Raw genomic sequence first — 27,722 nt, forward strand, 5'->3', positions numbered from 1 at the left:
TGATGAGACTTCTATGTTGCATCCTAAAGGAGAATTTTTTTTCTCACTCTAATATAGAAAATGCATAAAATATAGAAAGTTGAGTAAAAAAATGTAGTTAGATATTGGTGATTATAGACCTAAGCATGTTATTCATTCACTTGATCCGATGTCTTCAATCCAAATGCTTAGTAATATTAAAGTAGAAGAATCTCCTCGACAAGTGGAGATGGAGCAGTATACTATTTTTGGAGAGAAATGGAGGAGAGATATTAAACTTCCTCAGAGATACGGCTATGTAGACAAAGTTGCCTATGCCCTATCAATTGCATAAACAATTGATATTAGTGAGTCGTCATCATATTTGCAAGATACTTCTTTATATTATGCTAAGTGGTCGGTTGCTATGCATGAAGAATTGAATCTTTCCACAAGAATGAAACATAGGAGCTTGTGAAGCCTCCTAAGTGAGAAAATTATTGGCTGCAAATAAGTCTTAAAAAAAGGGAAAGGTATCTCATGGTTGAAAGATGCAAGATACAAAACATGATTAGTTGCTAAGGGCTATAGTCAAGTGCAGGAAGTTGACTTTAATGATGTGTTCCCTCCTATTATAAACCATAGCTCTATTTGTGTTTTATTTTCTTTGGTTGCTATGTATGATTTGGAATTGGGGCAACTTGATGTTAAAACAACTTTCTTGCAGGGTGATTTAAATGAACAAATTTATATAAATCAACCTGAGGGCTTTAAGATGATGGTAAAGAACACCATGTATGTTGTTATAGAAATATTTGTATGGCCTAAAGTAGTCTCCTAGGCAAGGATATAAAGATTTTAACTCCTCTATAGCCAGTTTTGATTATTACATAAGTATGATAGTTGTGCCTGCTATCGAAAGTTTTATGATGGTTCCTTCATTTATTTGTTTCTTTATGTCGATGACTTGTTGATTGTAGCGAAGGATACATCTGAAATAAAAAACTTAAAGATGCAACTGAGCAATGAATTTGAAATGAAGGATTTGAGACTAATCAAAGAGATCTTTGGTATGCAAATTGAGAGGGATCGAAAAGTAGGAAAGTTGCCAAAGTTTGGAGTGTTTTAACCCAAAAGATGCCAAGCCTGCAAGTGCCACTTTTGCTTCTCATTTTAAACTTTCAATTACTTTATCACCTCAGACATGAAAAAGTAGAATATATGTCACATGTGTGTCCTATTGTAATGTAGTTGGTAGTATTATATATGATACGGTTTGCAGTCAGTGTGGTGAGTAGATACGTGTCATGTTCAGGAAAAACTCATTAGCAAGCAGTAAAATGGATTCTTGGGTATTTGAAAGGTACATCAAATGATTGCTTGGAGTTTGGGAGGACTGGTGATTGTATGGTTGGATATGTTGACTTAGATTATCTCAATGTGGATGTGCATTTAGTTGGAAAGCTACTTTACATTCTATGATTGTTTTTTCTACTACAAGGGTAAAGAGGTTATTTGGTTGAGAGGTACATTTGGTGACCTTAGCTTATTTCAAGAGTTCATTGCTGTTTATTGTTAAAGTCGGTGATATCAAAGACAAAATGTACCATAATAAGACGAAGCATATCAATGTCAGATACCATTTCATTCAGGATATTGCGTAGGGTGATATTCTTGTGAAGAAGCTTGGTACTGCAGACAATCCAACTGATATGATGACAAAGTCTTTCCCAGTTACCAAGTTCACGCTTGCTTGAACTTGTTTGGTGTTTGTTGCTCTTGGAGTTTGAATCCTTATGCAGATGGTGAAGCTTGTTGTGCGTGGGGAATTTTTATAGAATTCAACCCAAGGTAGAGATTTGTTATGAGTCATGCATTTTAAACTCTGTTTGAAAATATTTTAGTGATCATAGAACAAAAATTTTCAATGATATTTGTAGTGGTAGCAAAAGGATCAAGCATTTAGCTTTGTATATTTTTCCTTTTGAACCGGCTACGGTTTTATGTCCTTCATTATATATATAGCTGCCTTCTTTTAAGAGTTAAAAAAGATAGTTCCAGGTGTATCTGAGATCAAGGTTTTGAGAGCTCTGTATTCGCCTTAGTGGATTTTTACTTCTTTGCCAGAAGATGTAAGCCTCCGTGCCAAACCAAGTAAATCTCATCTGTTCTCTTTTTTTTTCTTTTCATCTTGTAGTTTGCTTCACCAAATATGTTTGAAGCAACACTTGACTTTGGCTTAAGAAAACCCTTGGTCAGTTTCTCATTTATATTGCAAGTCTTACGATGAAAGGCCAGCCAGACAAGTATTTGAAATCAAGCAGGATCGTAAAATAGTATAAAGCAAAAAAATCTTACCCCAAAGCTCAAAAGCCTGGCCCTGGCCCTGGCCCTGGCCCTGGCCCTGGCCCTGGCCCTGGCCCTGGCCCTGGCCCTGGCTAGACTCACTGAAGACTCTTGATCCTCCCTACCCAACAAAAAGCAGGGATCTAGATGAGAGGACACCCTAGCAGAGGAAAACTTTCAATCCCATGCCTAATTGTAGTTGGCAGGTTCAAGGTAGAGACTACTGATTTTAACTGGGTCCTGAATTGTACTAAAATTGGAATGTAGTGTGAGACCAGAAACCAAGAGAAACTGCTATCACTGTTCAACCCACCATGGAATTTGAGCTCAAACGGTGCCATAGATTGTAAAGCAATGAAACTAGATCAAGTAATCAGACAACATTGCTGTTCTAATAGAAATTTGAAGGTATGTATTACAGATGTACCTAATCATGTCACTAAAACTACCACACAATGAATGCAAACCGAACATCACCCTGTCTACAATCCCAAAACACAAGCTAGAAAACATTCTCCAATGACCCATATGTAAGAAGTAAAAGAAAAATAAAAAACTACTGGCATACATCTAACTCCGCTCATCTCCAACCAACTCCCTCTCCTCTGCGGCAGCAGCCATCAACTCATCGAAATTCTCAGTCTTTCCCAGCACAATCTCAATCTATGAATCACAATCAGATCTTAGGAACTTCAAATTTCAAAAGCATCTCAAATAAAGCTGACATGTTTTGCATACCTTAGCCTTTTGGATTGGTCGCCCTCTTGATTCATCCTTCATGTCAACAGTTGATGTCATGATCCCTGCACATATATGACAGGTGAAGTTAGACTCAATCCCTTTGTTTGGAAATAAAACGACAGTAATAAAATCTCACTCTTTTCTACAGCCAACCCATTGTTTTTCAGTATCTCCGCCACAGTGACAACAGTTGCAATTGCTGCACCATTTGCAAAGAATAAGCAGATGAACAATTGTAAAAAGAAAGAACAGCAGTGCAACCGCCATAGACAAATTAAAGTTTATATTGAAAAAAAAACCTTTAAAAATAAAAATAAATCTTGACAAATGGTACAAAAACCAAAGCCAAATCAAACACTATACTGCCAACATCTATTAATTCAGTTGCCATAGCCACAGAGGATTGTATTTTACATATCTTACCGCATCATGTATAACAGCAACTTAATAATGCCAACTTTGTATAAATATAACTATTCAACAATACTGGATTAACATTATAATTTCATAAAACATACTTTATGATATTGTTACAAGGCATATTATTGCCGTAACATGCCCTGAAACATTGTTATAAAGAATAATACCGTTACAAGCCTATCAAATTGTAAGACAAGCTCAGGTAATACCAATACAGAGGTAGGGTAGCCTAGGGGTGGCAATCGGGTCGGGTCGGCACATTGGCGGGTCAGAATACCTCAACACGAACACGACCCGTTTATTAAACGGGTCGGATGTGGCAAACACGAACACGACCCATTTATTAAATGGGTAACCCGACACGACACGGTTAACCCGTTTAATAAACGGGTTGGGTTGACACGACACGATTACACGACACGGCGACCCGTTTATTAAACGGGTTGACCTGATAACATAGACAGTTTTGTTTACGATTTGGTTTGGTTCGGACTATTGGTCAAACAGGAGTTAGGGTTAGATAAGTTAATATATATATATATATAAACGGGTTGCGGGTTGCGGGTTGTGGGTTGACGGGTTCGTGTAAACGGGTTGACCCGCCCGCCTAACCCGTTTATTAAACGGGTCAAACGGGTTGGTGGGTTGGCATACCCCTAACACGAACACGACCCGTTTAATAAACGGGTTAGGAGGGTCAACCCGTCTACGACACGAACCTGTTTAAGCCAAACCCTAACCCGGCTAAGAAGCGGATTGGCGGGTCAGGTCAGATTTTGCCACCCCTAGGGTAGCCAGATCCTTTGGAGTAAGGAACCTTCTCCTAGGGAAAATAAAGAGCCAATTCATGTTCCCACCACTCTCCCATGAAGATGGTAGTATATATCCACAAATTACACTTCCAAACAACGTTGTGAATAGCATTGATGCACAGTGAAGTCCAAGACCCCCCCATGAAGCAAGGCGTAAGCCTCGAGGCATAAAGCGTAAGCTTCACAAAATTCATAAAAAATTTTAAAAATAAATAAACGAAAATCAAGAGAATCCAAATTTATCCAGGCTTCATTTTACATCTTCTGAACCATTATTTAGCTGATAGCTAAAATAAAAATTGAAGGCATTTTAGTAATTCAAACTTCCATATATGCAAAAAAATAGTTAAATAATTCTGTATAGAGGTGAACATGCCATAAAAAAATGAACATCTGAAGCTATATAGACAAAAGCGCTAGGCGGTGCCTATAGACCCCTAAAAAGACTAGTCGAGAACTAGGCAGGACTAGTCGGACTAATCGGTACCCGAATTAAAATATAAAAAAGTACAAAATATGCATAAAACATGCTTAATTTTTCTTACTATGAAGATGTTTTCATCACATAATTACAAATTTACACATGCTTTCACAAAATATATCAATATATATTCGAAGCAGAGAAGAGAGAGGATGCACTATAAAGAAGAAAGCTTCATTAGTTTGAAAAAGGGTGAGTCCACTTATACAAGTCGACTCATTCAAGATACACTCAAAGGCAAAATAAAAAAAGAAAGTTTTACAAGACAAAACTGTCCCTAATAACGCTATTATGTACAAAATAATATTAAATATAAAACGGGCACCACACAATTAGTAATACAACTTTTTACACAATTCTTAACACTCCCCTTCAAACTTAGGATGATGCAACGGAATCATTTCGAGTTTGGAAAGGAATGAGTTGAAATGAGGAGCAAGACTCTTAAGTAAAAACAGCCGCAATCCGATTCCTTGAGCCCACATGTTCTAAAGCAATAACTCCATCTTCATAAGCCTTCCTTGTATAGTTACAATCTATTTCAACATGTTTGGTTCGCTCATGAAACTCTAGATTATTTGCAATATGAATAGCGCCTATATTTCACAATATAAATGAGTATTGTTCACAATGGAATCTCCCAACTCACCCAATAACCATCATATCCAAATAATCTCAGCAGTAACTTTAGTCATAGCTTTATATTCAACTTGTGTTGTGAATAAGGCAACCCTTTGTTCTTTAGAAAAATACAGAAACCAGTGGTAGAGAGACGGTCCTTAGTAGAGCCTCTAAAATCAGCATCACCAAAAGCTCTCAATACTATGGCAGATGATGAAAAGAACATACCATGGTGCATAGCGTCTCTCATATATCTGATAATCCTGAGTGTTGCGGCAAAATGAACTGACTTGGGAGCACTCATAAATTGATTTTAGAGGCTCCCAACTAGTTATCTGTATACTAGATTCTCTAGTTCTACTCCATCTAAGACTCTCATCTTCAAATTTGCTTCCATAGAAGAACCGACTCTTCTTGAATCATCTGCCAACCTTGCCTTTACCACCAAATTTGTTGCATACTTATGTTGAGACAAGTACAATCTCCTTGGTAAGTATGTTATCTCCAGACCAAGAAAGTATTTCAAACACCCCAAGTCTTTCATCTCAAACATGCTAGCCAACTTCTTCTGGGTCTCCTCAACTCTCTCCAAGTCATCTCATGTGAGAATCATATCATCTACATAGAAGTAATATGCATTTATCAAGCACAGACGAAGACACAAACAAGGCAGGATCACGGTGACTCAACTCAAATCCAAGAGATTTCACTGTTGAACTAAACTTCTCAAACCAAGCTTGTGGTGCCCTTTCTGAGTCCATATAGTGCTCTGAGAAGTCTACAAACTCTACCCTCTAAATATTAATATCCTTATGACAGTTCCATGTATACTTCTTCTTTTAGGTCTTTATTCAAGAAGGCATTCTTGACATCCAATTGCCATAGATTCCACAGTCCTACTGCAACCACAGCAAGAAGTGCACGAATAGTAGTCATAAGAGCTACTGGAGTGAAGGTTTCAGCGAAGTCAATTTCAAACCACTAACTATAACCTTTTGCTACTAATCTTAACTTATATCTTTCAATTGATCAATATGTCGTGGTCTTTATCTTATAAATCCACTTACTGCCAACAATATTCTTCCCTCAGGGAGGTTTTATCAATTCCCATGCATGCATCATCTCAAGTGCCCTCATTTCTTCAGCCATAGCTCTTTGTCACTCCTCATTTCCAACTGTCTCTATACGAGACTCAAGCTCAACATAAGAATGAATCAATGCAAAAATTGCCCGATGTTGAGAGAAAGACTCATAGGATACAAATCGAGGAGGAATTGAAGTTATAGAGCTTCTACTTACCTGAGAGGAATTAAGGAGAGAAGATGACAACTCAGAGAGACTCTAAATTTGGGTGGCCAAATTAAGGAATAGGATCAGAATTGGCCTCTTCTCTTCTCTTTAGCTCTGCCTCCACTTGATCTAGGAAAGGAATTTCGACAACATTTTCATATCTTCTTTGAGTAGGTTTGTCCAAACTATCTCTTGGTTGAACCAACTATCTCTTGGTTGAACCTGCTCCCCTTGAATCTCCACCCTTTCATTTACAACAATTTTTTTACAAAAAGGAAAAAAGGACAAGTCAGACTCATCTCTTGTCTTTTCTCCACTCTTACTGAAATATAGCATATCCTCGTGAAAGGCGACATGAGATACCCACACCCTCTTTCCAATAGGATCATAACATTTGTAACCCTTTTGACCATTAGCAAAACCAAGAAAGCAACACTTAATTGTTCAAAGAGACAATTTATCACTATATTTATCAGGTAGAAGAAAATACTCTTATCATATCATAATTTAAAGTTTTTTCATACAATTTTTAAAATGGAGATATACCTTTAAGCAAGGTTATAAGTATCGTATTGTTACTCGTATCAGTCGGGCCTATGTATCGTATCGTAAAAAATCATAATTTTTTAATAAAAATTTCTAAAAAAATCAAGACAACAGAAAAAAATAGCAAAAATTCTAAAAGAAATCATAACACATGAAACAATGATGAATTGCACAAAATAAAATCATGTATACAAAAAAAAATTAACAACAATAGACTTATAAGAAGAATAAATGAACAATTGAATAAACAAATCATGCAATTGATAACTAAGAATGTAAATAAAAGGCAACTACATAATTTAAACACAATTAAAGCCTTAACAATATTAAATTCACATCAAGTCATACTTAAACGTCATAAGTCATAACTAAACTACTAAGAGTTCATGATAACTAAAAGCATCACATTTAACCAACTTCTTATATGTCAATCTTCATCTCTAAACTATAAAGATCCTAAAACTAAACTATCTAGGGCCTATAGGCCAAAAATTAGAATAGAAAATCCTCATTGTTGCTTACAACTGTCGCGCGACCATCTCTTCATATTGGCACCTTTTTTTGGCAAGTGGGTAATCATCAACATCTTCAGAATCTGGAACAATGGTTGAAAATCCTTTGCATTTTTGCAACCTTCTTCTTTCAACTGCTTCTAGTTCAGCAATAACATCAGCACGAAAAGTGGCAAGAAGATGGAGAATAACATGAACATACTTTTTGACGAAGACCTACAATATGTTGCTTAAATCTATGCAAGCCACCTCCAATAATAGCACCACAAAACACACATCTCAATGAAGACCCTGGTCGAGGTACATCATCCATGCTTCTGCAGTATTGCCATGCAGGATCATCTCTATGACATAAATGTGAAGACGATATTGTAAGATCTAAAATAAAACATAATCAATTAACCACCAAATAAAAATATATGCATACAAATATTCGACAACAAGTTTCCACACATAACAAACTTAAGTCCTAATAGTACGAATGTCGACAACTGCGATGTTCGTACTCTGGACTAAATGTTGAGAAGTCATAGCAGTACGAATGTCGGGTTGCGCCCCAGAAGCAATCCTAGGAGGAAAAAATCTCCTAATAGAGTCTCTAGCTCTAGCTCTAGCTCTAGCTCCTCTCGAAGAACTCCCTCTTCCTCTTCTTCCTCTTCTTTCTCCTCTTCTTTTTGTGCCCGCGGTGGCACTACTACTAGCACCAGTAGGGGAAATGCACTCTTGACAAAATCACAAAAGCCCTCTCCCTTGCGCAAGGATGGGACCCCAAAATCGCTCTCACGGGTGTGTGGGTTCCCCTCTAATGACCTCTACACAAATGAGCGAGCCGGCCCTCAAGAGATCTTGAAAACCCAAAATGAAAAAAGTGAAAAAGTGTGTATCGTATCATTTTTTCCCAAAGTTACGATATGTACCGTACCCCATTGTATGTACGGTACGATACTTACATACGGTTTATCTGATAGATACTCAAGTGAACTGCAACTGCCCAAAACGCTTTGGACACCTTACCTCTAAAGAGAAGAGCTCTTGTTGTCTCCAAGATATGTCTATTCTTTCTTTCAGCTACTCCATTTTGCTCAGAAGTGTAGAGACAAGATTTTTTATGGCTTATACCTTTATCATGCATAAACTTCTCAAATACGCAACTGACATATTGACCTTCTGAGACAATTCAAAGTGTCTTAATCGTGGTTGCAAACTGATTCTTAATCATAACACAAAAACTTTTAAAGATCTCAAAAAGTTCGCTTCTATTTTTCATAAAATATAACCAAGTAAATCTTGTACAATCTATAAAAGTGACAAAATATGATGATCCTTCTTTTGACAAAACCGGCGAAGGATCCCACACATCAGAATGTACAACATCAAATGACTTTCAGACTCCCTATCACTAGACCTAAATGGCAAAGCAAGACCCTTTGACAACCTACAGCTCTCACAATCTCTAACATGATTGGACACAACTAACTGAGGCCCACCAATGTTTCATAAAGACACTAACTTTTGCAACCTAGATCTAGAAATATGACTCAGTCTCTGGTGCCACAAAACAGGCTCATCTATGACTGAAGCTCTCAATCCGATCATAGATTACTTTTTCTCGCTCTAGTCAAGCTAGTTCAAGTAGTATAAATCCCTTTTTCTATGGCCAATCTCAATCTTCTTCCCCAACAACTGATCCTGCACCACACAAACAAAAGGAGAAAAGATAACATTACAATTAAGTTTGGTAATTTGACCAACTGAGATAAGATTCATAACAAGTGATGAAACATGATAAATTTTAAAGAGATTAATCTTACTATCAGGATAAGAGTCAAAACTAACATAACCGACTTTTGAGACAGATATAGAAGAACCATCTATACTATAAAACGTCACTGCAGGAGTGACAGTTGGTTAAAATAGACTCATTGACTGTCATATGACAAGAAGCTCCTGAGTCTATTAACCAATCTGAAGTGCGACCTGAGATACCTGAGAAAACAGTACCAGAAGAAGAAACAGAAGTAACAAAATGAGGAGCTACAACTGATTGTGCAAAAAGTTGCAATTGTCAGATCTGTCACTGCATCTTCTCCAACAACTGAAGTTGACCACCATCTAATGATTTTGAGGCTCTCTCAAAAGACAAACCAACCGACTAAGCACCAATATCAGTGTGATCATCCTTGGGCTTAGTGCCCTCACCATCAGAAGACGCCACATAAACTCCACCTTTCTTTTTCCTGAGGGTTGAGAGTGCACCTCTCACACTTAGTAAACTTTTCGCATCTTGTTTGACCCTCCATGAGTGCTAGAGCATCCCAAATTCTCTGCATATCAAAGTAAAATTCCTCAATCGACTTGCTTTCTTGATGCATATTCTTTAATTCTTGAGTGAGCTGATATTGCCTAGCCCAATTGTCTTGCTTGTAGACTTATTTGATATAAGTTCAAACTTCTTTGTCTTCCTAAAACTTAGAGAGGTTCATAGCTATCCTCTGTTCTACTGAACCTAGTATTCAAGCCTTAACCCTTGCATTAGTCACTACCCATTCATCCATAGCTTTGTCAAAATTAGCATCAGTGGGCATGGGTTTCACTTTTGAGCTATTCAAATACCCCACAAGCCTTTTTCCAACTATTAGATCTTTCGAAATCAGCCCAATAAGAGTAGTTTGTCTCATCCAGCTTTACTGGGACAATATGAATTCCTTCTTTCTCCATACCTCACACAACCGCTGACTATAGTGCAAAAATGTTGGACAAACCAATAGCCACAACAAAGACAAGCTACAAAATGCTGCAACAAGACCCAACAAACGATCCAAAATAGTAGGCCCAACAAGAAACAGTCCAAAATAGGAGACCACGCCACACGCACAACCAGCAAATACCCAAAAGAACACAAAATCTCTCTCAAAAACTATGATTCAATCAGTGTGATTGCAGCAAAACACAAAATACAGATGACTGAATCAAACAATATACTCTCCAAACGCAGCAGTATTAGAGCAGTCATGCAAGATAAAGCCCAAAAACAGATTACCACCAAAGAGTACCAACTCAAAAACATAATAGATTTCACTAAATCTATCAAATTTGGTCACCCAACTAGTTTCCACACCCTTCTAGGTCAAAAACGACCTTAATCATGTTAATCTTTCAACCCAAAACTCCAAAACTCGATCAGATTCAAGATATTTCGTGAACATGGTCCAAAACGTCACTACAATCCAGAAAATCTTAGAAACTGTGCAAAAAAATCCAAAACTCCAAATCATACAAAATTTGGTTCTAAAATCTTATACTAGTGAAGCCCCAACTCAAAAGACAAAAACTGACCTTGATGTACCACCGGATACCCTTGAAGATGACGTCAAGGTTGTCACATTTTACAGACGCTGAATGGAGTCTTCTTTCCTTGGTAACCACCAGCAATCCTCTCTCAAGGTCATAGACGGGGCTCGAAGCAGAGAAGAGAGAGGATGCACTCTAAAGAAAGCTACATTAGTTTGAAAAAGAAGGGTGAGTCCACTTATACAAGTCGACTCACTCAAAATACACTTTAGGGCAACACAAAAAAAAAGTTTTACAAGACAAAACTGCCCCTAATAATGCTATTATGTACAAAAGAATATTAAATATAAAAGGGGCAGCATACAGTTAGTAATACAACTTTTTACACAATTCTTAACAATATGCACAAGAAGAATATACATATATATAATTGCACACACAGATATATATATATATATATATATATATATATATATATATATATATATATATATTCAAGTTTTCATAACATATTCAGTATAATCAACAAAATATGCTTTCAGCCTTTCACATAAGCACAATAACACATACATATATAAACAACATACTACATAATACATAAAATACTAAACATGCTTTCAGGCTTTTATAGAAAAATTCATCAGAAACAAAGTAACACTCACACATAAGAAACATAATCAATTAAAATTAACTGTGCATGCTTTCAATGTTTTCCAAAAAAAATCACACACACACACACACACACACACACACACACACACACACACACATATATATATATAAAGCATGTTTTCATCATTTCACAAAACAAATCACACAAACACATGCACATAATATACAAAAAATAACAGAATATATATAATAATAATAAATGACTAAACTGTCCTCACGCCTAGGCAGGGGCAGCTTAGTCGCTGACTAGGCGCCTTAGTCGGTGCCTAGTCAACAAAATTGGTAACTTTTAAAGTACCCTCCTAGGAATTCCAAAGCTTAGACATTTTACTTACGCCTAGACTGACTAAGCATGTTTTCATCATTTCACAAAACAAATCACACAAACATACGCACATATATATAATTATATATACAAAAAAATAACAGAATATATATAATAATAATAAAAGACTAAAGTGCCTTCATACATAGGCGGGGGCAACTTAATCGCAGACTAGGCGCCTTAGTCGGTGCCTAGTCAGCAAAATTGGTATCTTTTAAGGTACCCTCCTAGGAATTTCAAAGCTTAGGCGTTTTACTTATGCCTAGACCGACAAGGAGGACAAGTCGGTGTTAAAATATATATATATATATATATATATATATATATATATATATATATATATATATATATATATATATATATATATATATATATATATATATATGTATATATATATATATATTAAATTTATGTATATATATATATATATATTTCAGTATTTGTACATTATTATAATAGGAAATATTGTTACCGAGTCAACCCACTGACTCGCAATCGCAAGTCAAGGGTCAGGCGATCCGAATCCGAGTCAGAGTTTGCCAACTATGCCATAAGTGGCATCTACTTGTGCTTTTGTATTTCATTATATGGTATCAAAGCCTTGGTGCTCTCTTATTGTAAGTTGCATTTGAAGATGGTGTGGTGGACCGTGAAGATCAGAGGAGCATTGGTTTGTTGCCTCGGGAAGTGTGTCATCCTCAATAAACATATTACACCTCTTCCAAAAATCTATGCAGAAGACTATCTCCATTATGTAGGTTTCTACTATTTTCTGGATTGAGATAGAAGTTTTTGGGCAGTCTTTGAAATCTGTATGTTCTGTTTGTTTCTGGGCGATTTGAGGCACCTGGGTTGTTTGTTTATGGAGAGTGCTGTAAACTCAAGTTTGCTGCAGTCTAATGAGATATTTGGGGAGTTTTTATTGAATCTTTGACCGGTGGATAGGGTGGGTAGTTCAGTTTTCTTGATGCATGTCTCTATCGGCTGTAGTATTGTGGTGTAGTCCAGTGCCGCATATCAGAATGCATATATGATTGTATGGTTCTATATACCTGGGCTAGGATATGCATCTAATTTGAAGTTTGGTGAAGATTTTGTTGAGATACTAAGTGGTGGCTGCTTGGTTTGTCTTATCGATTGGGATATTTGGGGTTAAATAGTTGTGCCTTTTTTTTGTTGTGCTGTGACACTTTCATATACAACATATTCTTGGTATTTTTGGCGCTCTATTTGTTGAGTTTGTGCCTTGTGACTTCCACTCGACGCTTGAAGTGCCTTTTGTTGGAATTTTGGTAAGCTTAATCTCATTGATTGTTGGTGGTATCATGGAGAAGGAAGGGATTCAAATTAAAATGGGACAAACTATGCATATTGGGTTGATTTCTTGGAAGTCGTGGTTGTTGGGAAAGGTTTTGGAGGCTATTTGGATGGTTCAAAAGCAAAACCCAAAGTTTTTTATGAGGGTTTTGATAAATCTATAGAGGAATGGGTCATGAACAATGCGAGATTTAAGGCTTGGATTCTTGGACCTGTGGAACCGAGAATTGTCATGAATATTTCAAATTTTAACGAGGCAAAAGAAGCTTGAAAATATATCAGGCAAGTCTGTAGACAAGAGAACTAGGCAAGAAACTATCAACTCACTCAAGAGTTGAGAAGTATGCGCTAAGGAAGCAAGTCCATTGAAGAATTTTATTTTGATATGCAAAGAATCTGAGATGCCCTTGCACTTATGGAGGGTCAGAAGAAATGTGAGAAATGTACAAAATGTGCGTTTTGCACATCATGTCAAACTTGTTTGGGGCTTCTTGATCTGCACAGGAAGACTGACACAGTTATTGAGTCTTTTTATGACTCTTATACAAGAATTTGATGGAACGAAGAGTGTCATTTTGCATCGTTATCACTTACCATCCATAACTCAAGTCATTGCTCAGTTAATTGCAAAAGAAACTAAGATAAAGTATCTTGGATCATACTCTTCTGGGAATAATGTCATGGTTGTATCTAGGCAGATGGGTGGCAGAACGAGCAGAAGAGGTGGTGGTAGGACTGAAGGACAAGGAGAGATGGAATTTGGCGGAAGAGGTGACCTTAGTTTTGTTCAGTGTCACTATTGCAAGGGCTTTGGTCATATAAAAATTTATTGTCTCATTCTCAAGAAAAAGAAAGGTGGTGCTTATGCAGGTTCTACTGAGAGCGAAGGTGTAATGACCAAGGAAGAGCAATCAGTTAGTTCATCATCGGTTGATAGCGAAGTGATAGGTAGTGGATAGCTTAAGAGATTAGAGCAGGTTCAGCAGGAGATTCAGCAATAGATCCAGCAACTGTAGCTTCTTGCTCAGTCAAGCATTGGCCCTTCTTCATCTGCCACTCCTGCCTCCTCCTCTTGTACTGCTTTTTCAAGTATCTCAGGTCCTTTTTATGGTTGGCTAATAGACTCTGGGGCTTCATGCTATATGACGCCTCATGAGTTTGTCTTAGCTAATTGTTGTCCCTGTAGTGGTATCTTTCGCACTGCAAATGGTTCTTCTATATTTGTCTCCAATGTAGGTTCAATCACCTGTGACACTTATCCTCATAGTAAATTCATTTTTTCTCAAGTTTATCCTTACTATGAATCTTATTTAGATTAATTGTAATGTTATCTTTTCTTCAGTTGGTTGTGTTGTGCAGAATCAGTTGTCAAAGAAGATGATTGGGATTGGCCATAAAAAATGAGATATTACGTTGACTGGATTGATATGAGGAAGCAGAAGAAAGTTGGAACCGGATATGGAGCTTCAGTTTGGGATGAGTCTGTTTTGTGGCACCAGAGACTAGGGCATATTTTCAACTCTAGGTTGCAAAGTTTAGTGTCCTCAGAAAGTTTTGGAAAATCCAAGCTAGTGGTGTCAAATCATAGTAAAGATTGTATGAGTTGTAGATTGGCAAAGAGGCATGCTCTGTCATTCAAGTTTAGTAATAGGGAATCAAAAAATCTTTTTTATTTGGTACATTCAAATATATGGGGTCCTCCTGTTGTGTCAAAAGGATGATTATCCTATTTTGTGACTTTCATAGATGCTTGTTATTTTATGAAAATAGAAGTGATCTTTTTGAAATTTTTAAGAGCTTTTGTAGCATGGTTGAAAACTAATTTGCAACTAAGATTAAAACTCTGCGAACTGACTCTGGTGGTGAATACATTAGCTATGTGTTTGAAAGATTCCTGCAAGAGAGAGGTGTGGTCCACCAAAAGTCTTGTCCTTACACTCCTGAGCAAAATGGTATAGCTGAGAGGAAAAACAGGCATATCTTAGAAACAGTAAGAGCTCTTATGTTTAGTGGAGAAGTACCCAAAGTGTTTTGAGCGAATGTAGTTCAACTGAGCATTTATCAAATAAATCGCATGCCTTCTGGAGTGCTTAAAGGCATGTTCCCCTTTCAAAATTTGTATGGAAAAGCTCCAAACTCTGATGTGTTGAAAGTGTTTGGTTGTGTATGTTTTGTTTTGCTAGCTAACAGATACAGAGACAAGTTATCTCCTAAAGTTGTCAAATGTTGCTTTCTTGGTTTCACTGATGGTCAAAAAGGATACAAGTGATATGATCCGGTTGGAAAGAAAGTGAGGATATCTCGGCATGTTGTTTTTCAGAAGAGTGTGTTATATTTTAGTCAGTATCGAGAAAAGACAAAAAATGAGACTGACTTGTCCTTTTTTATTCCCTTTAAAGAAGATGAAGGTGGGAGAAACAGAGGGTGGAGAGTCAAGAGGAGCAAGTCTTGGCTAGAGAAAATAGGTTTTGTCAAACCTACTCAAGGAAACATGAAGATGTGATTGAAATTCCATTTTTAGATCAAGTGAAAGGGCAGGGAAGTGAAGAGGCCAATCTTAATCTCATTCCTGTGACAATTGATATAGAACAACAACAACAAAACTTAGATTTACCATTTTCTTTTGTGTCGTCTCAGGTACATAAAAGTTCTAGACCCTCTATACTTTTGTCTTGTTTTGTGTCCTATAAGTTTTTTGCACCTCATCATTGTGCTTTCTTACCCTTAATCCATTCATATGTTGAGTTTGAGTCCTATACAGAAGCAATAAAAAAGGACCAAGAGTCATGGTTGATGAAATGAATGCACTTGAATGAATGCAGGCATGAAAACTAGTAAAACCTTCTCCAAAGAAAAATATTATTGGCAGCAAATGGACGTACAAGGTAAAGACAAAGACAAATGGGTCAGTAGAGAGGTATAAAACCAGATTGGTAGCTAAAGGATATAGTCAGTGTTTTTGAATTGATTTTGTAGAGACTTTTACTCATGTAGCTCATATGACCACAATTCGTAAGTCGCTAGCAGCAATTGTCATAAAGCAGTGGGATCTTTGGTAGTTAGATGTCAAGAATGCATGCTTGAATGAGAATTTACAAGAGGAAGTGTATCTGAAACTACTACAAGGATACTCAGATCCAAAAGTCAGGGTGTGAAGGCTTCGCAGAGCTTTATATGGTCTCAAACAAGCACCTCAAGGTTGCTTTGAGAAGTTCAGTTCAGCAGTGAGATCACTTGGTTTTGAGCAAAGTCATCATGATCTTGCTTGGTTGCTCTTGGAAAATGTATATTGCTTCTTTATGTAGATATGATTCTCACTAGAGATGACATAAAGAAGACTGAAGAGACCAAAAAGAAAGTGGTCATGTTTGAGATGAAAGATTTGGGGCATTTGAATTATTTTCTTGGGCTTGAGATAGCCTACACTCCAAGGGGAATATACTTGTCCCCAACGTATGTATGCTACAGATTTGGTTGTGAAAGCAAGATTAGCAGATAACTCAAAACAAGTAAATTCATCATGGAGGCAAACTTGAAGATGAGGGCAACTGATGGTGTTGAGCTAGATGATGTTGTAGTATACTGGTTGGGAGTCTTATATATTTCATATAGTCAATCAATTTATGAGTGCTCCCAGATCAGTTCACTTGGCAGTCGTACTTAGGATGATCAGGTATGTTAGAGATCCTATGCACTATGGCACGTTTTTCTCGTCTTCGTTTGGCAAAGAGTTGAGACCTTTTTGTGATGCTGATTTTGTAGGCTCTACTAGAGAGCGACTTTCCACTACAGGTTTTGTGTTTTAAATAAAAGCGCCTTGATCTCGTGGAAGAGCAGGCAGCAAAGGGTTGCTTTGTCCACTGCAGAAGCTGATTACAAAGTAATGGCTCAAGTTGTGGCTGAGATTATTTAGATACGATGGCTATTAAATGAATTAGGAATTTTACGTGAAAAGAAACTCAGCTATATCGTGACAATATGAATGTTGTCAAGAATCTAGAGTTTCATGAGCACACCAAGCACATTGAAATAGATTGTCATTATACAAGAAGGGCTTACGAAGATGAGATTATAGCTTTGGAGCATGTCAGCTAAAAAAAGTCTTTCTCCTTTGCATTTCAGTTTTTTCCTTTCCAAACTTGGAATGATTCCTTTACATCCTTCCAAGTTTGAAGGGGAGTATTGAAAGTCTATGTAATATAGTGTAGTATAGATGTGTAAAGTAACTTTATTAGACCTTTATGTACATACTCTATTAAGAAGGGGGGCATATTTGACTTTTTGTTCTTTTCTTTTTTATGTACTCTAAGGGGGGCCGACCCTTTATGTAAGAGAGGTCTCATCTCACACAAAAATGTCTCGGAATAAAACTCTTCTAACCCTAGCTCTCCCTCTTCTTTCTTATTATTTCTAACATGTTGTACCCTCCATAAGTGTACTTGTAACCATGTGACATAGTCAAAATGTCATAATCATTTGCAAGCTCTATATTTAACGGACCCTCTATAATTCTGAATATAACCTTTATCATATCCTATCAAATGTAGACATAGAGATTGCTCGGATCCCATATATAAAGCAACAATTACTTATACACCAGGAGAGAAGTGGACGTTCTCTCTATTAATATGATGCGTTCATAGGAATAGAACTTTTGGAACATAGACCACCTCTTTAAGTGATTCCAATTTCAGTTACAATAATTTATGGTCAGGGTGGGGAAGAACTATGCGAACATTATTTTCATCGCACATAGCAATTGCAAATGCAGTAAAAAGCAATATGGATTGGTAATAGGAAAATAAATTAGATCATTTCCATAAATTTTCAAAGAATTTACTTATTTTCTCTCATGCAAGCATTTTTTAATGAAACACTCACTATTATTTTGATTTTATTTTCATCAAAACTCAAGTACTATACTTATTTTTATCAAGCCATATGCACATGCAGATGAGTGGGTATGTTTGTCTGTGTTATACTACAAATAAATATTTTCCATAATCTTCCAAAGTTCCTTATTTTATTTTCTGCATGAAATTTGAACTTTTCATTTGCTGTTTTTTTAGTTTTATTAATATGTGAAAATAAAATATTTTGTTTCATTTCTTTTTCATCAAGTTGACACATTTTTAGGAAAATGACTTCCTAACTATTATTGTCAAGTTCGAAAAAGTGAATGTGATTTTTTCTTGCTGCCTGCAAAGTTATTATGAACCTTTTTTCCATGTCAACTCCATGATTCTGTTAATTCCTCAACTGCTCCATGGCCATGCACACGTGGCTGAACCACAATGTCTTGATGAGTTGACATTTACACACTTCTTGTAGTCAGTGGATCACTGCTCGATCATACTAGGGCATTTTTGTCTTTCAAAGTTTTACTTTCTCATTTCTTCTCGGAAGTTGCAAGTTTAAAAGGAAATAATTGAACAAAGTGTTGGATTAACCATAGTGTTCAACGATACAAAGGAAAAAGTGATGGTGCATCCATAATCTTCTTGTCCAAGCCATGTATATAGCAACTTGCAACTGTTGCATCATATACTGCATGCTTGAATACCTAAATGATCCTTTACCTTCTTTTCAATTGAGCATATTAGAGTCCTGCAGATGCATGAAAAGAGGCTGCCTTATATAGTAATTACAGTGGGCACTAAGACACCACCCTAATTGCTCACCAGTCAGACAAAACAAACCAAGAATATCTATCTTGAAGTTTGCTAGGATAAAATTGGAAAATGAGACTAAAGCTGTGTGATATTTAAGCATGTGATAAAACATTGAGAGATTACTGTGTGACAATGAAACAACCAAATCTAATAATAACACACAATATCAAAAACATTCAAGAATACCTATAGCCCATCTATTTTCAATTATTTGGTAGCAACTAAAATTAAAAAACCACCAGGGTTACTGAAAATGCTATCCATATGTTGGAAATGCATTTCCACGAGAATTGCTTCCAAAACGTATGGGAACACCATTTAAAATTGGGGAAACATGCTTCCTTCTCATGTATGGAAAGTGCTACTCCAGAGATGGAAATTTTGTTACCCCTCTAGAGGAGTAAAGCATGTTTCATTTAACATTTTTTTGATAAAAATCTTGTACTTATCTTTGTTATGTTAAGAAGGATGAAATATGTTAGATTAAGGTACTTTCATAATTTAATGTTACACCAGTTTTACTTTATTTCTTGAATCCATTCCGTCTGAACCCTACAGCCCTACTTTGCAATTAGACATTTTATTTTTTGATACCTTTTCATACGAGTAACCCACTGTTTTACTCTTCTGAAAAGATACAAGTAGCCCCACTAGGTACTTGTTAGTGTGAAGTAAGAACAATTTGTGAGATTGTTTATACAGAGGTTTTGTTAATTAACTTTTACTAACCGTGGGGGTCCTAGCCTCGGAGTTTTATGTCACCGGCATGATGACCGTAGGTATGGCAGGCTAAGCCAGCGGGACCAGGTCTTCGTGTTAGGTATGGTTTCTTCAGGTTATAAATCGAAAAAAAAAAAACTTTACTAGTCATTTACGATGTTTGTGATCAAATAATTCCACAATCTTTCATAGTTATTATTATCACATTTGTAGTTTTGCTATATACATAGAAACCCATCTCTATAAACCATAGTCACCTATATCGTTCAAGGTAATTTCTCGTCGATGATTTTTCTCGAGGAGATTTTCAGAAGTTTGTATTTCTTGGGAAAATGTCAGTAAAATCTTGGGAGTTTGAAAATTTGAAAAAAAAAGTACAAATAATAACTAAAAAGATAAGAAAATAATAAGTTTTGCATTATTTTTCTTCAAAAAATTTAAAGAAACAAGTTTTTAAATTTTTAAAAATATAAAGAAACAAAAAAATAGGAACTTAAAATATTAAAAAAGAGTTTTTCCCCAAAAATATCATGATATTATCACAATCTTATCGTGATAATATCACGATATTTTGACTTCTAGCAATATTTTCAAAATATCGCGAGATATTCCTTTTAATACAAGCTACTTTGAAACATTCGATATTAAAGCGATATTTTCAAAATATCACAGATATAGGTGACAGTGCTATGAACAGGTATTGATTTAGAGTTTTGGAGTCTTTAAAGAAGTTTTAGAAAAAAGAGGGCCATGAGTTGGCATATTATACTATTAATGTTTTGAAAATTTTAAACACCAGAAATTTCTAAAAACATTTACACTTCCCACATGTTCCTGATTCATTTTCCAATTGTCTCCCACTTCACATTTCATATGAGCCTGAGAAAACCTTGTTTCCTATTTTCATTTCCCAAGATGTTCTGTGCTTTTTTTCCTTTTATGGCAACCTTAATAACAATAGTGTGTATTAAACATATGTAGGTACTTATGGCTTAGCTCATGTACAATCACATAAATTTGACACTTTGCTAATATTAAAGATGTGTCTTGAACAAGATAATTGAATGAAATTTCCCGTCCCTAGAACTTGCATCTTTCCATCTGTTTTTAGCACATCTCCTATGAATTTCTAGTTGATAAGAGCATAAAAAACCTAAAGTCATGCATGCATGCACACATGCATGCTAAGTGCAAACACACCCACGCATGCCTGCACGCAGTTCAAACACCCACATACAAACACATGTACACACAGAACACAGACACACAGAAACATCATGTGCACACGTATGCATGTGCACACGCATGAATAGATTAGATTCAATTATAAAGACACCACTTTTTACGGATCGGAGAGATCATCTCAGGTTAGGGAGATATCACTCTGGCAAGTCGGCCCTGATTCGAATAGCGATTTGCACAAATCAAATAGCAATTTGCACAAATCAAATAGTGACCGCAAATCGAGCGATTGCTGAAAGACAATGCAAATTGAATGGCAATTTGTTGACAGACATCGCAAATCGAATGGTGATTTGCTGAAGAACACCGCAAATCGAAATAGTGATTTGCTAAAGAACACCGCAAATCGAAATAGCGATTTGCTGAAGAACAACGCAAATCGAATGGCAATTTGTTGAAGGACACTACAAATCGAATAGTGATTTGCTGAATAACACCGCAAATCGAGTAACAATTTGTTGAAGGACTCCGCAAATCGAATAGCGATTTGTAGGAATGCAACAGCCAATATGAGGTCAGAATCAAAATACATGCAGAATTGTCTATACAGAATCAAAATACAAGGTTCCGGCGTTCATTCAAATTAAAATAGAAATTGATCATAGAAATTTCTGAAAATTGGCAGAGATGAACTAGACATATAAATGAAGAGAACCCTTTTTACAGAATTGAAAAATAATCTCCCATTAGAGAAATATGACTTTGACAAAATGAACCAAAACCTGAGCAACTCAAACGATGCAGAATGGCAGAGTTCTAGTTTTCAGTCAAAATCAGATATGAAATGACCATGAAAATTGCTAAAAATTGACATGAATAAACTAGATTCAATCTCGGAGACACTATTTTTTACGGATCGGAGATATCATCTCCGGTTAAGGAGAAATCACTCTGTCAAGTTGGTCATGATTATGCTAAAATCCTGATGGTGCAGAATAACAGGTTCCAAATCCCGATTTTTAAAGTGGGTCATATGATCTCAGAATGATCTGATTTTTTGTGGAGATCCTGATAACATATGCATGAAATTGTAGTAAAAAATTCAGATCAAAATGAGCTATAATTATGGATGAGCTAACAGATCTAAAAACATGCCAGAATTGAAAATGTCATCTAAAAGCAATTGAACATGATAAAAGCAAATTACACGTGCAAGAATGATCAAACATGAGATCTAATCCTCCAGATCATGAATGAATGCATGGATGATGAAAAATTAAGATAAAGTGCATTCATAAACAGAATCAAAGTGTTGAGGCATGAATTGAGATTAATTTGACCAATTGAATATAAATTTTGATCTATAGAAGATCAAATCTCATAATTCTGATGGCTAAAATGAAATTGCATGAATCAAATAGTGAATTGAATGGATCAAAAGCATAAAATCAAAATTAATACAGAAATGGAGTACATCCGCACTGCTACTTATGAAATTAAAAAGAAATTGAAATAAGAATAAGAGAAGAAGGGGAGGCACTTAGAGAATTTTTCTAAAGAAATGAAAAATCAATTGAAAGAAGGGAAGAGAACTTACCTTGGCTGAAGAGGACTGGATGCTTCTCCAAATTGGCGTAAATCCCAAGCAAGAAGGAGAGAGAGAGAAAGAATTCCAAATTTCAAGAGAATTCTCAATTTTCTCTACTTTTTCAACTTATTGAAATAGACCCCCCTTAGGGGTCTATTTATAGTTGAGCTTGGGGGCAATTTGGGCATCGCCAAAGCTCAAAATCAGTTGGAATAGGCTGAGGTGGTAATCCAAGAGGGCCCAAAGTTGGTGCCAACCCCATGTGGGTAATTTTTTTGTTTTATAAATAGGTAGTTTTGGTAGTTTGCTAAAAAATGGACATGTGGCACCCTTTTTCAAGGGTGAGCACATCTGGGTTTTTAAAAACAAAAGGGGAAGTGAAAATGGTTGTTTTAAAACTACAGCAAGGTTTTAAAATGAAGACACATTTTAAATTTTTAAAAATGCCAAGTGGCGCCCCCCATTAGAAATATTTTCCTTTTTTATTTAAAACCCAAAAATGAAAGGTTTTGAAAATAAAAATGGAATAAAAGATGGAAATAAAGGGGAGTTTGAAAATCAAATAATGGATCTTATTTGGATATAAGATCCATTTTGATTTTTTTGAATTCCAAATTGAATTAAAATCGGATCCAGATTGATTTTCGAAAATTTTTGCAAAAGTAATGATTTTGAATTTGAAATTCAAGGATTCGGTTTTGAAATTTGAATAAATATTGAATTTGGATCTAGATCCAAATTTTTTAATATAAAATGGATCTAGATCTCGTTTGAAGAAAAATGGTTTGAAATGGCAATCGAACCCTGAATCTGGATTTATGAAATTAATTGAAATGAAGAATCCAGACTTGTGATGAAATTTGGATTTAGATCTTGGATCTGGATATTTGAGCAAGCCTGAAATGGAGTTGGATCTTGGGTCTGGATCAGAATCCAAGAAGTGAAATTGGGTCTCAGATATCAGATCAATATGAGTTTGAAATCAGAAATTGATCCAATTATCCTTCTGAACGGATCAGAAGGTGGATCCAGATGAAAATGGATCTGAGATGAGAATAATAAGATCGATCCAATTATCCTCCTGAATGGATCAGGAGGTGGATCCAATGGCAAAAAGGGTAAATTTTGAAATTTGAAAAATTTAGGGTGTTTACATGCATTAAGGAATGAGACTTAGCGTGTCAAAGGTTACGACGATGGTGGATGTAAACCAGAACAAGTTGAGTAGGCTGAAGAAAAATAGTAAAACAAAGATAAGTACAAAGGAAAACTGGCATATCAATGAAGACTGTGTTCTTACCTGCACCAGCATTGTTGAGGACGACAATGGTTTTGGGTGGGGGAGAATGTCCAAAGTCGATCTCTCGGAATAGGACAAGCACAGTATGGAGCTCTACTCAGTGGAAAATGCATCAAGTATAGGAACACGCAGTATGCGTTCGCTTGATCGGTGATGTGTAGTAGCACGACATGCGATAGGCATCGGTATCGTTGTTAGTGTATCGTTGCATGGCGGCACAGACGTGAAGCGTTGTTTGGTTAAACAGTACCAACGAATCAAAGGATGTTGCCTTTGGATATTTGGTTAAGGACCTCTCGGCTTGCAAGAGTTCCCACGCATAGCGGTTGGATGCACAGGGGTGCGTGTGGGTTAGGGCTAATTCCCCCAGGAAACACCTTAGGTGGTTTCAACCGAGTATGGTGACTCGAGGCTAGGCGAGTGAATGCCTAGGCGCCGGCGAATGAGTCTGGTTGGTGCTCTTCGCTATGGTGTTCAATCATCAACTGGTCTTCGGACTGGGGGCCGCAAGGTCTTGTTCCTTCGGTGGCGAGGTTTTGCTATGTCGTACGCATGGAGCCACAATACGCTTCATAGCACGCAAAGCTAAGGCAAGTTTGTGCCTCTTTCGAAAGTGATAGCTAGTATGGGATGGTTATGCACTAAGCTGCATGGACTACATGAAATGCGCATTTGAAAATGCGCTTGATCAACTTCCACTAGGCAGTTGCGCACGAGGTGGTGCACAGGGCCAACGAAAATAATTCAGCACATGGAAAGGTGTTGGTATGCGGCCTTTGACCGTTAGGCTGGCCATCTTCGGCAGATTGGCGCATCGCGGGTTTGCAAAGCATTCTATGCCCATGACAGAGCGATAGAAAGGCTTACGGCGGTAAGGAAGGACCGTCGCGCCACACTAGCTTATTGAAAAAAGTAAGCCTGATATATATATATATATAAACACTTCAGTACATCACTAAATTAACACAAGGTATTTAATCACTTACTATATAATATATTCAACCCTCTCACTTTAGGAAGCAAAAGAGTAGAGGGCATACCCAACAAATCGTGCATAAATATGTTGGATGTATACACTAGATGAAATTTCAATGTAATTTCAAGGTTTTTACTCAAATTTTATGGTCCAACATGCTATACTCGGTAAAGTTCATTTTGTCATTTAACAAAAGTATCAACTGTTTCAACTTTGAATTCATTGGATGACTCATAGATGTGAACCACATAAGACGTTGAAAACCTAATATGAAGAACTCTTTGTACATAACAGAGATTTAAGGACTCCTATAAAATCCCATAGGAAGAAGGCTCTTTAGGAGAAGGGATTTGGAAAGAGATCCATATCCAACAACAACCAAGGGTTTTGTTCATCAGAAGGGCACTTGGAGAGATTTGGCCTTTGTTCCTTTTATCGATAAAATCTATTCTATTGAGAATATTTATAATTATTTATTTTGACTTTGTTCGATGCACAATGCCAAGCCCATCATAATGCCCTTCTGCTTAACTAAGCCTAAAAGACAAAGCTTTTCATATCTTGTATAACCTTTCAATTCAAGGCAACCATTTGCACCTCAAATGTCAAAAAAGGTATGTGATAATCTGATTACTAAAATTCCAAAGACATGTTTTCAACACTTCCATCAATTGATTCAATTTCTATCTAAAGGATTGTGTACCTACTCATGCACCAATAAATCTTAAAAGAGAATTAGTCAACCAATTCTTAAGGAAACAAGATACTCTTGTTCCCAATTAACGAGAGAGAGAGAGAGAGAGAGGGACTTCAATCAGACTCCCTAGCACATTAAAGCAAACAATGAGTTCAGTCATATCTTGGTCAACGCTCATCTATTTACTTTAAACATGAGACATATCTTAACTTAAATCCTAAGTCAAAAGCTCTCCTAGGAAGGAAAGAAAAACAAATGTATGCTAAAATAAAAGTAGGAAGAATAAATAAACTCTTAAAATGAAAAAAAGAGTAAAAGCAAAATCTTTATCCTGCAAATAGCTGCTTAATGAGGTATGAGGTTTTAACCCAAACAAAAAGACCAGATGGAAAGAAAAGCAGCTAATGAGTAACATGATGCATCCCCTAAAATGATGTGAGAAGCAACATAAATTCACTCAGTGCAGCCAGCTACCTCAAAATCTTTAGTTTCAGAAAAAGGAAATTCAATCAGTTTAGGTCAATGATTAATCATGCTTATAAGACCTATTGAGAAAAGTAAAGAATAAAAGACATGATAAATGCCAGACAGAAAGTCCACAGCATGAATTGGCTCGTAAAAAAATTTACAAGAAACGCAACAGTATAAAGACAAGGAAGTAAGATTGGCAATTAGTGTAATTACCCATTCCTAGAGCAGAAAGCTCCACTTCGTTATGCTGCTGCATGTATCGCTGGAACAGCAAGAAGAATCATCATTACCAGAACGTGACAATTTCTCATGAAGGAAAATTGTTGTCCCCAGAAACCCAAAAAAAAAAAAGCATTCAACAACCAAAGCAACAAAATCCATACGAAATCAAAGTCCCAGACAGAAAACATAACGCCAAACAAAATACATTATCTTTAGAACGCTTTCTAACAATTACGAACAACATAACCCCAATAATCCATTAACCGAAGAGGTTATAACAACGGAAACAGAAAAAGCCCTAAACCCAAGTCCTCCTGCAAAAGGACTTAAAAAACGGAGTCAAACGAGAAGAAAACAAATCCTAACCTTTATTCCCACCATACTTAATAAAGATTCTTCGGACACGCAGGGAAACCTCTCAGCACCAACCAACACGCAGAAAAAAGGAACAAAAGAAAGAGGAAAAAAGAGACTCCAAAAGCCCAAAATCGGAAGAGAAAGAGGGAGAGAGAGAGAGACCTTGGCGAGATTGACGTAGAAGAAGAGGGGTTTCTTGGTGTTGGAGACCTGAATCCTGTTCTTCTTGTGAGGCTCGGAGATGCTCATGTTGTTCACAGCCTCCGTGATTTCCTCCATTGCCCGACCGATGAAGAAGACCAGAGAGAGAGAGAGAGAGGGTCGATAAGGAGAGCTTCTGAATAAAAAAACCCTTTGGTTCACTAGGGATTTATTTCGCCGCTGTCTATTAACTAATAAACAAATGAATATAAATATAAATAAATGGGGAAAATATTGGCTACGCTCTAGAGTACGGTACTTCCCAACTAAAATTCTTAAGTTGGAGTTTTATTTCGTGAATATCACCCCCACAAATGTATTGAGCAGGACCCGTTTACTAGGAAATACACTTTTGATTGAGTTGCTCTAATGTAAAAACACGATTTTCTCAATTGTGAAAATTTTGTACATTGTAAACCGTTGAATGTTGATGCCTTTAAAAAAATTTGCTTATACAAATGCCACCGGACAATCAAAAGCATGTTTTGACTAAGCAAACCATATCTAATCTCAAAAAGGAAAGAAAGAAAGACTAAGCAAACCATACAATTCATATTCACACGCTTGATCCACACAAAAAAATCAAGAAAATGTGATAAAACTGGTTGTTTCTAATGTATGGATCAATTTACGATAAACTATTCACTACGTATAAATTGTGTTACTTGCAAACAAAGGAATAAGGAAGCAACTTCAAATTCAATAATGTAAATAATTCAGGAAAATACCAAATAAAATAATAGGAAAGGAAAACACAAATAGGTTCAATCAACAATTGTTCATCTCTCTGTCAAATCATTTATTTATAAATAAATCCTAAATCTAATAGTTCTAGATCTGACGTGGATCTCCATGTGAGCCTACGGATCCGATATGATTGAACCACTATCTTATCCCCAAGAAACATAAGTTAATGTTATAGGCTATAGGCGAGCCTCTGTCGTCCCAGCATGCTTCACACAGACCTCCGAATAGTGCCCTCCCTCGATTGGGTTCTCGATCTA

At 36.4% G+C, this 27,722-nt stretch overlaps 1 protein-coding gene across 2 annotated transcripts; it reads right to left on the reverse strand.

Annotated features, from left to right (window-relative positions):
- Positions 1-2,624: 2,624 nt before the first annotated feature.
- On the reverse strand, positions 2,625-26,865 carry LOC149828487 (uncharacterized protein At2g34160-like). 2 transcript variants are annotated; one of them, XM_090016863.1, is made up of 5 exons: positions 26,680-26,865; positions 26,152-26,200; positions 3,182-3,244; positions 3,043-3,107; positions 2,625-2,967 (listed from the first exon to the last, which is right to left on the reverse strand). In XM_090016863.1, exons 1-5 carry the CDS (start codon positions 26,794-26,796, stop codon positions 2,875-2,877), a joined length of 387 nt encoding a protein of 128 aa, XP_089872989.1. In that variant the 5' UTR covers positions 26,797-26,865; the 3' UTR covers positions 2,625-2,874. The 2 variants fall into 2 exon arrangements, with proteins under 2 accessions (XP_089872989.1, XP_089872990.1); XM_090016864.1 differs by lacking the exon at positions 3,182-3,244 and having other exon boundaries at positions 26,680-26,842.
- Positions 26,866-27,722: the final 857 nt, after the last annotated feature.

Source organism: Nuphar pumila, chromosome 9 (genome assembly GCF_984573655.1).
Source record: "Nuphar pumila chromosome 9, dmNupPumi1.hap1.1, whole genome shotgun sequence".
NCBI classification, from domain to species: domain Eukaryota; kingdom Viridiplantae; phylum Streptophyta; class Magnoliopsida; order Nymphaeales; family Nymphaeaceae; genus Nuphar; species Nuphar pumila.